This window comes from Paramacrobiotus metropolitanus, unplaced genomic scaffold (genome assembly GCF_019649055.1).
Source record: "Paramacrobiotus metropolitanus isolate TYO unplaced genomic scaffold, Prichtersi_v1.0 Parri_scaffold0000239, whole genome shotgun sequence".
In the NCBI taxonomy this organism is placed as follows: Eukaryota; Metazoa; Tardigrada; class Eutardigrada; order Parachela; family Macrobiotidae; genus Paramacrobiotus; species Paramacrobiotus metropolitanus.
In genome coordinates this window covers 90938-101475 of record NW_026570459.1, presented here as the reverse complement: position 1 = coordinate 101475, position 10538 = coordinate 90938, and the positions used below count along the sequence as shown (strand labels likewise).

Sequence of the window (10538 nt, the reverse complement as noted above, 5' to 3'; positions counted from 1 at the left end):
GCTAATGACCACTGCAGCTGAACCATTTGTGCCGCTTTTTTTGCAATGGCACCTGCTGTCACACCCAGAAAAGTGTAAGCGCGGACATTGCGGGCAGTATACAAGCGCCAGAAATGTAATGTTAAACTTCAAAAATAACGTGCAGTCTCATAAATGAGTATAATAAAAGGCTTGGGAAGAAACATCGATAGCATCGTTTATATTCGATATTCTGTCTGTAGTAGTGGACAAAAACATGGAAACGGGATTTTACAGTTTTTAATTTTTTGCTGGCCAGGGGTCAGTTTCTTGACCACTTCCATCCTGTTTTAAAGTACCTTTTTTGTGCTATTTATAAAGTTATTGCTTTTCACGTAATTCCTGTTTGCCTCATCATTGACAGAATTAAACGCTTGTGTGCAGTAGACGGTCCATTGGCATTAGTGTTGGCAAACGACATAGTCACCACTCACCACCGCTGACCTATGGTCTGCACAAGCCCCCAAAAAATTCCCTTTCTTTACTGAAATTTTCCATAGGGTAATCCCGATTTTCAAGCTCGGACACCTTCGGGTACCGCCCGCTGGAGGCTTAATTAAGTGTTGAAAAATTATTGCAAAGCATAAGCAAAGCAAAGCATAAGAAAAATTATTGCAATGCATAATAGGCGTGAAGACTAAAGCGTACCTACTGTAACCATGGATATCATTGTGTCTGTAAGGAAGCAACAACAACAACAACAACACAAGTAAGGTTTCGAAATAACTAGCCGAATAAAGCAGTCGCAAAGTACGGCTGTTTTTTAATATACTCGTAAGAAACCATGATAAACTATACATACAATTTTACCATTCGAAAATGATTAGCTTTGTTTTTTTATAGATCGAGTAGTGAGTTTGAGTAAAGTGTGGTCTTAGACAAGTCCATATTTACCAAACCTTCTTATCATGAATCTTGATTTTTTTATACGTTATAAGGAACTAGCAGACCCCGCGTAAATTACGCCGAATAAATAATGCGATGGGCAAATCACAACCCAGTGCGAAAATTAAAACTCATTACTGCAAGTATAGGACTTACGGCTACGGGTAAGCTTCATGAAGGAAGCTTAGAATTCTGTTATATTATCACAATCCACAGTTGACGATGGAATTTTCTAGAAGATTTGCATTTCACTTTAATTGACTGCAAATATGACATTGGACCTGAAATGCAAATTTTTCCCCGAAAGCGGAGAAATGGATAAAGATGCCAAAAGGGTGGTGGTGGTCGAGACGTTGGAAATTTTCGGTTTTGTAACACTTGAACGACGCCTTATAAGGATGTTGGGACGCCCATTCACCCATAGTATGGTATGCTAAAGCATGGTTAGGTTCAGATGACTATAATATCAGGCTAACTACCAAAGCCAATTCAGCCTCTCGGATCAATGTTATTTTAATAATTTTTCACTGTGACTCGTGCGTCCGGCGGCCGCACCTTCCGAAAACGTCTATTGGGTAATTGGAACACTAGCGTTGCATGGAATTTTATTCCCTGCCCATCACATAAGCAAAAGCGACCAAGAAATTTTGGAAATTGTACTGAAGTAGTTTTGCTAGCTGTTGCGATATCGGACAGCTGGACTAAGAAATTAGACCAGGCGGCTTTTTTCTGGTTCCATACTGCCGAATCTTTCGTTAAACCCGTGAAAGTTTCTAACTGCTGAAATTTTAATTCTGATTTAGAAAGCGAGCCATTAAGAAACTTCTGGAAAATATTGTAATTTTGTTGGCTTCGGATGAAGGTATGGAAATTTCTGCAGTGTTGTATTTAAAAGCATTTTTAATGGTTTGAAGCTTCATACATAAAGCGTTTTTTACTGGTTTTAAGCTCATACCTAAGAAACTTAGTAATTACTAATAAAATCTAATATTTACTATTCGTGTTAGATTTCCACAGAAAACGAATAACCAATATACTTCTATGCAATCTTTGTTTTCACACAGCGGTAAATATAAAGACCATTACTTGAAGACCATTTTAGTAGTACGCAGAAAATCTTGTACATCGAGTAGTGCATTTTTCCGTCGAAACGATTTTGTTTTGCTTAAGGGAAGTGGCCTGGTGCATGGTACCAAAGTCGTGTACAGTACAAGCAACGAAACTTTCACTTTTGCGCACTCCCAAACACATTTTTGTTTCGGTTTATGGCATTCTGTAGCCATATGATTTGTATAAACTGGTGTGAAAACCGTTTGTGCGCCGGTTCTGGAGTTATGACTGTTCGAAAATTCCAAAAAGTCTAAATGCATTCAGGTGTACCAAAAGTCTCACTATGGACCAATCTCCTTCGAACTTTGCACGTAAATGCACATAACCACGAAGAACGTTTTTAAACCGATCCAGTGTTCTAGCATGTTCTTAAAATTTTAAAATGAATTTCAAAAATTTAAAAATTGAAAAAAATCATGGAAGTCTGGATCGATGTAAAAACGATCTTCATGGCCATGTGCATTTACGTGCAAAATTTGAAGTTGATCGGTCCATAATGAGACATTTGGTACACCTGAATGCATATAAACTTTTGGGAATTTTCATACAGCCATAACTCCCGAACCGGAAGTTGCGCGCACAAACGGCTTTCACACCAATGTATACAAATCATCTGGCTACAAACAAAATGTCTTAAACCGAAACAGAGATGTGTCTGGGAGTGCGCGAAAGCGAAGGTTTCCGTGCATGTACAAGAATTTGGTACCATGTACCGGGCCACTTCCCTTATCCATGTAAATACTGCAGGTGCCACGATAGCGAATAAAATCTGCTAGCAACATTTCATCTACAGGTAAGCGATTGCATTTACAAGTATTATAATACAGTCCATCCCATGATCCGACAGTCAAGTAACTCGCACATGATGAGCTCGATAGCGTCTGCGCTGCAGCGAAATTTACAGAAGAAAACCTGGACTGGCAAACTTGAATCTAGAGAGTTTGACAGAGTTTTGGTACTATCAGTGTCGGCCGCGTTACAGTTTTGGTACTGTCGGCCGCCTAAAAATAGAGTTTGACAGAGTTTTGGTGCTGTCGGCCGAAGTTATATTTGTTGCTGACAGACAGTAAACTAAATTACTCGTATTTGCCAATTAAACTTTCTCCATTCTGTATCTGTTACTACTACTTTCGCGTCTCGGCTGTTCTTACTTTTACTTACTATTAACTTTTCTGTTTTGCAGTCTACTTACCTTTTACTGCACTAGTAATTTATTCACCTGAGGTGCACCGTATCTTAAGATAATTAAAAACATCACAATTTTTATAACATTAAAGCTTCCTTAAACTTTTTCGCTCCTTCCGTTGTGTAGGGACACTTTTTACTTGATTAGTAAAACCCAAAAAGAGCTTACTAAGTAAGGTTTTACTATTTACTTTTACTAAGTAAAACAACTAGGAATTTCCCCAAACTGCTATTACATCATTACATGACAATATTGTCGGGGGAGACTTCAGGATAGTGATGACGCATCCAATAATTTTCTGTGGATAACTGAAATCTCGAACCGCTTTCTCCCTAGTGCGAGATATTGGGTCGTGTTTGCGTACAAACACGACCCAATATATCGCTTCGATCGCTTGGGAAATCAAATAATTCAGAAGAACATCCGCACGCACACGAGCACAGGTACATACAATTATGCACAGTTACGCCACTGTCTTTCCAGTGCAAACATATTATATTCTTGGTTGTTTATTCAAAGTTTTAAATTTTAACCGTAAAGTGGCGCGCGAGCGCTTGCGTTTTATCGCTTTATGGTATTTCGATGGCGACTGCTTTATTGGAAGTTTGGAACCAATTATATACTTAGATTTCGATATGTGATGGGATTCAAGCGAATAGCTAAAATCGATTAAACCGCTTAAACGCATTTTGATGCATCTCGCAGAACGATGATGCCGAGTATGCACTACACTTTCCTCTTACTAATAACGCTGGTCAGTGCATCCGGATGCGGCGTATACGGCTTTATATTCGGAGGCCAGAACCCCGGTAAGCTCCACCATGCACTTTCCCGGCAAACGGTGTGTGTTGTCATTCTTGTTTGAAGCTACTGTATTATTGTTTAAAGCTTGATCTGAAACACTAGTCTCTGTTCGGGGCACACACGGTAGGTTTTCCGGTGACGATAACGGTGTGACTCACCACAAATTTACCGTTTTTCTGCCTGTACCGTATCGTAGATAACGATAGAAAGCGTTGGTATCGTTGGGCATCTCCGGTAGATTCTTGTGAGCCGTGGAATTAGTGGATTACCGTTTTGTCAAAAGAAATAAGCACTTAAAACATCGCTCTATTTAATAAAATATTTTGAGCAAGCAATAAAAGAGAAATAACATCCAGAAACAATTTATTTTGTAAGGGACTAACACACCGGAAGTCGTCTGTTTACTCAAACTACCTCTCACAAGCGGTTGGTCACGCTCTTGCAAATTCACTTCACAATTTTTTATTTATTGAGACCGGACCGAGCCCGAGCCGAATTGTGTATCGAGCGTTATCGTTGTGCTTAGCGAACACACAAACTTCTAACGGTGATGAAAACCCTGACGGTAGCCTACCGTTATGGTCACCGGAAAACCTACCGTGTGTGCACCGAACAGAGATTACTATGTATTCTGGAGAATTGTTGTTATTGTGAGTGTCTGCTGCTTCGGATTGGGATCTTGCCCTGAATGTGAGCGGACGTTCAACCATTCAACCTTAAACCTACTGAATTTTTCGTCATTGCAGTCCAGCGTTTGCGAGCCGCAAAGATGGCGCGGCGGGCCGAAGTCCGCATGACGAATAACATCATTGATCTATCTGACTTGGAGGACGCCGTACAACCAACACAGCCAGCGCCGCCCGGTACAGTTTCCGTCCCGTGGGGGGAGTGGAAGGCGTTCTTCTGCGAAGTGGCCACGCCCGAAGCGGCGCAGCGGATCGTCTGGCGCCACCACAACGCCACCATCCACGGCGACGCAATTCCGCACTCCACCAAAGGTCACGAGTACGGGCAAACGACGGCCCTCAACACGAGCTACCTGTTCATCTACAACGTCAGCCGCGATTCCGGCGGGACGGTGGAGTGCTTCCAGACGAACAACGGTGACCTTTCCGCCCTCCGCGAATTCTACCTGCAGCCGGAGCCACGCGCCAGCGACTTCTTCGTGCCGACGCTGCGGGACGTCATCACGTCACTGCAGCATTTCTCCATGACGTGCACCGGGCGCAATGTGGATTGCAGCCAGACGGCACCCCAATTGCATTTTATCTGGAAGTACAACGGCCATTTCGTTGCGGCGCCCTATACGGCGCTGCTGGGCGGGCACATCCCCGGTCTGCGCAACGGCACCGTCACGTTCCACGTTTCGGCGCCCGGTGCTACGGAAACGTTCTGCGCCACGACACTGACCATCAGCATGAGCGAGGAGGAAAGCCTCTGGTCGCCGCGGCAGCGCGTTGACTGCTGGTTGCGCACGGATGTCCGCCGAGGTCAATGGTTTACCCAGTCGGCATACGTCCATTCTACGCCGACGGTGCAGTGAGGACGACAAACCAGCAGCGTTCCAGCAACTCGACCGGATTTCGGTGCACGTTTCTGTTTATACATTTTACTTATCCACCGAAGGAGCCGACCGGAAGTTCAGTTATAAATAACAGTTCTTCTGTCACCTTTATATCAACTTATCCTACCGATAGTGCGCGAACAGGTCATTCTGCATTAGCATACTCGTCCTTTGCGCACTGAATTTCAAATTAAAATTTCTTCAATTGAGCTGGCATATTTTATGAATGAAACATGCGTTTTACGTACATAGTATATTATGGTTAAATCTGGCGCGGTACGTAAGCGCCATGTTCAGCCACAACGTCAAAGTCCAGTCTGGTGACGGCAGCAGTACAGGGGAACGGTGGAACACGCTTACTTTTGCCCCCTATATAATTGTTAGTATTATGTTTATAATTCTGCTCCTTTGCTTCGGTCTTTGTTGTCATTTGCTACGAGGCAAAGTAAGTAGTTTTAATGTACAGATTAAAAACAGAAACAGTCAAGATAGCGAATTTGTACTGAGAGCCGCCTACTGAAAGTATATCCATTTAGCGCTTCGTGTTAATAAGTGCCACTACCAACTTATATTGTAGTCAAATGCAACAACAGTCCCGCCGCCAAATTGTTTCGACCTTGGAAGTGCATCTGCTGATCATAGCAGCACCCAGCCTGCCGTGGATCGATTCTGTGATATTGCCCTTCCTGTGTCTGTTATGTATATGTACCAGTCTGTATGCATAACGGCCAATGTCAAAACGCCGGCAGAATTTCCTGCCGACAGAATTGTTGTGTTGGCAAAACGCCGGCCGAATTTCCTGCCGGCAGAATTTCTGGTGGTCAAAACGCCGGCCGAATTTCTTGTGACCGAAACGCCGGCCGAATTAAAACTCGGAAGAGAACACGAAGGACGTGCAAAAGAGACAACCAAGGCGTTCAACAATGACACTGCGGCAATAAAACCGTAGTGAGCTAGTCTGATCCCTTTTGAATCGTACCTGAGATGAGTTAGAACTTCTGAGAACGCTCCCAACATTACTGGTCAAAATCTTGCGGATGATTTTTGCTACATCCTGTTTTCCTTCCGAAAGTTCCTATCCCGTAGATTTCGACCAGCAAGCTACCACCAGCAATATCTATTTCTGTAACACCTTGTTATGTTTTATCTTGTTATCACCTTGTTACACCTTGTCACCTTTTTTATCTTTTGCGCGGTTTCTGTATTTTCTTTCGCGAGTCTTTAAGCACGCTGTCAAAGCAACACTAAAATCGTGCCGATGAAGATACTTGTGTAATTATAAGTGTAGAATGCCCAAATCTTTCTTATACACCGCATGGCAGGTGTACCCAGAGGCAGGTAATATTTTTTACTATTTTAGCCTAAAGTTGAAAATGTTGAAAAAATTCTGCCGGCGTTTTGGCCACAAGAAATTCGGCCGGCGTTTTGACCACAGGAAATTCTGCCGGCAGGAAATTCGGCCGGCGTTTTGACCACACAAAAATTCGGTCGGCACAAAACTCTGCCGGCGTTTTGACATTGGCCTGCATAACTACTTGTATAATGGTTTTCTGAAGAATTAGGAGAAATGCGAGTAAACCCCCCGAACGTTGCCATTAATTTTCATTTTCAGGCAACTGCTTTTGTGAACAGTATTCCTGTATACTGCTATATATACACCACAGTCTACATATATTGCATGCATAGTTGCATACATTGCATACGTATATACAAAGGTCACACATTATTTATATATGCTTATACTGTACGATTCACATACTGTATACGTGATATCCACATAGAAAATCACATACTGTATATGTGATATCCATATAGAAAAGATAGAGTTTTTGAGTTATACAATATATGCATTTAAAACATTTCTTTTATGATGTAATAATATGAAATTCAAAAATTTATGTGAACCACTTTATAATACCACTTTATTACCACCTTTATACCACCGTTGCCTGCTAGTACCATCTTTTTACCACCTTTTGCTCTGAATTATGCGACAACATTGTCGTGTTCATGCATCCCTTTTCAATAAACTCAAAACTTTTACTGTGTACCTACCAAGTACCAACGTAACTAATATACAGTAATTCCGAGTAGTGTTGGGTCTGCCCGGCCCGGCCCGAGCAAGAGGGCCGGGCTGTCGTTCCCACGGCCCAGGCCGCGGGCCGATCCGGGCCGCGGCCTGGGCCGTCTTGCAGTACAGTAATATTTCATTCCCTGATGTCATTATTCAAGCGGCTACAGCGGGTATTTTAACGGAAAAAGAAAAATAGACGGATTTTCGCCTAGAAACATGCTGTGAAAATTAAAAAAAACTCATCGAAAGCTACTAAATTTCAGTAAACCCCAATGAAATTTTTTCTTTTTTTACATCTTTTTTCATATTAAACGTCCACGACGGGCCACGGCCCGGGCCGAGGGCCGCGGCCCCGGCGCAGCCTTCCCAAAAGGGCCGGGGCGAAATCGGCCCGGGCCGTTCGGGCCGCGGCCCAGGGCCGGGCTGGCCCACCACTAATTCCGGGCCGGTATTTACTAAAACATTAAACAGCCGTTGAATGGCGCACAAACCACGGCAGCAACACTGACAAGGGAAATGCGCTTATCATAATCATCTGCAAATCAAATACCGTGCACAGCGTGTACAAGAAGGAATCATGTTCTCCACTTCCGCCGAAAGCGCACGAACTATTCCCACCGGACTGCCGCCGGCTAGGTAGGTGAGCCGCACGGCAGTGGGAGGCGGTGGGCATACATGGTTCTCCGCGAATGTGCCGGCTAACTTGACAAAGTATCGTCGCTAATTACTTTTTAAATGAGTTTTATTAGCAGCTTTGAATTTACTGGCGGTACTGCATTAATGTAACAGTAAAGTGTACCGCGGAAGTTGATCGACGCAACGTAAGTCGTACCGTACAGCGGTGGCTGCGCGCCACCGCCGATGATCCTCGAAACTGACTCCTGGAGGAATCGGATGCGGGCTCGTAAGCGGCGTTGTGCAGCGGCCCCTAAGCTAGTGCGCCCTGAATTCTTCCAGCTGGTCCCAGTTGGGAAGGCAGACAAGACATCTGTGCTGTTTTGAGAAAAAAGTTCACGAGAAACGATCCCCATATTCGAGTGGCAAGTCCACGCAAATATGCAGAACGCCCATCGTCAATTCCTTCTCAACAGGAACTCTCACATCCGCACTTGTTGGCCGTCAGGAGCGCTGCTAATCCCAGCAATCGGTAGCCAGCAGCGGATGCCTGTGTGTTCCAACAGACGCGAGGACGCAAGCATCGGCGGCTGGCTTCCAGCTGAAATCCATGAATCCGGCTTATGGAATATTTCCCAGTTATGTAAGTAAGGGAAAGCGCCAACCGCTCATCGGAAAACGAAAATACTAAAGCATTATACATAAAAAGAGGTGGGCATATGTACATGAAGCACGTTAAACAGCCGGAAGTTTGTACTGCTGTCGGTTACAAGCACTCAATCTGATCAATTTTAGCGCGCCGTCCACTATATGACAAACGTATCTCCAGCCACTCATTAGGCTGATAAAATCAGCGCTAATCCAATTTTTGAGGGTGCATAAATATCAGCTACCCTACAGAACAGCATAGGGCGTTTAGCGAAATTAATCGGTGAAGTATGCAGCTGCGGTGACTCCAGTACAGCCTACAGCTTGCTGCCGTTCCCCGCCGGCGGCCCGGTTAAAGGAAACTGCCAGGTAGTCGGTGCCTGACTACAGTAAATAGAAGAACATTCGCTTAAACGATCCACCAAACAAAGTGCAAATGCAACCCTGTTCCCCGGCAACATGTGTCGAACGTCAATTTTCAATAAGAACTGTCATCATCGTACGCTTTCTGCCTGCTCAGAAGGCCGGCAGAAACGAATATATAAGAAATGTTTTGACCCTTTACTGTACTTTTACACCCTTTACTGTACACGTTACACAGATACGAATCACTTTAGGTAAAGACTTCTACCTATTTTTGCATGTCCTTGAAAATAATTCTGCCGGCGTTTCGACCAGGCAAAAATTCATTGCAACTTGATAGCGCTTGCTTTATGTACGAGAATCTAAAGAATCTGACAATGAGCGAAATACGCAAACGCAGACGGATGCTTACAATATGCAGCGCATACAGAATACTGATATCGGCAAAAGTGCGGCATTAAGGGATTTGACCCGGTACATAGCACCAAATTCGTGTACATCGACGGGGTTATTCGCTTTCGCGCATTTCCAAGCACTTTTTTAAATTTTTTTGACATGATGATATGTAGCCAGATGATATGTATACAGAGGCGGGAAATCCGTTTTCGCGCACAACATCCGGTTCGGGAGTTATGGCTGTTAAAAAATTCCAAAAAGTTTAAATGCATTCAGGTATACCAAAAGTCTCATTATGGACCGATCCCCTTCAAATTTTGCACGTAAATGTATATGACCATGACGATCGTTCTTACACAAATCCAGGCTTCCACAATTTCCTTTGAATTTTAAAACGAATTTTAAAATTTTTGCAATTCATTTTGAAATTCGAAAAACATGTTAGAACATTGGATCGGTGTAAGAACGATCTTTGCGGTCATGCGCATTTACGTGCAAAATTCGAAACAGATCGGTTCATAATGAGACTTTTGGTACAGCGGAATGCATTTTTAAACTTTTTAAAATTTTGGTACAGTAACCTCATAGCTTCGCAACCGGATGTTGCGCGAGCAAACGGATTGCACACCTACGTATACAATTATTTTGGCTACAAAAAAACCATAAAGCAATGCAACAAAGTATTTGGGAGTGCGCGACAGCGAAAGTTCCCGCGGATGTACACGAATTTGATGCTATGTACCGGACCAAATCCATTAAAGGAAGAAGGCGGCAGGGTGCTTATATACAGCAATACTTTCACGCCTGTACATGCACCTGTAAAGTTAGATTCGTTCAAATACGCTACAACCAGAAAAGAGTGAAATGAATACATT

At 43.4% G+C, this 10538-nt stretch overlaps 1 protein-coding gene across 4 annotated transcripts; it reads left to right on the top strand.

Moving 5' to 3' along the window:
* Window positions 1-855: 855 nt before the first annotated feature.
* On the top strand, window positions 856-5965 carry LOC129601479 (uncharacterized). 4 transcript variants are annotated; one of them, XM_055500301.1, is made up of 6 exons: window positions 856-1067; window positions 1140-1331; window positions 1707-1765; window positions 2761-2806; window positions 3905-4008; window positions 4750-5965. In XM_055500301.1, exons 5-6 carry the CDS (start codon window positions 3909-3911, stop codon window positions 5544-5546), a joined length of 897 nt encoding a protein of 298 aa, XP_055356276.1. In that variant the 5' UTR covers window positions 856-1067; window positions 1140-1331; window positions 1707-1765; window positions 2761-2806; window positions 3905-3908; the 3' UTR covers window positions 5547-5965. The 4 variants fall into 4 exon arrangements, with proteins under 4 accessions (XP_055356276.1, XP_055356275.1, XP_055356277.1 ...); XM_055500300.1 differs by lacking the exons at window positions 1707-1765; window positions 2761-2806 and having other exon boundaries at window positions 1143-1331; XM_055500302.1 differs by lacking the exons at window positions 1707-1765; window positions 2761-2806 and having other exon boundaries at window positions 1140-1326.
* The last annotated feature ends 4573 nt before the right edge of the window (window positions 5966-10538 follow it).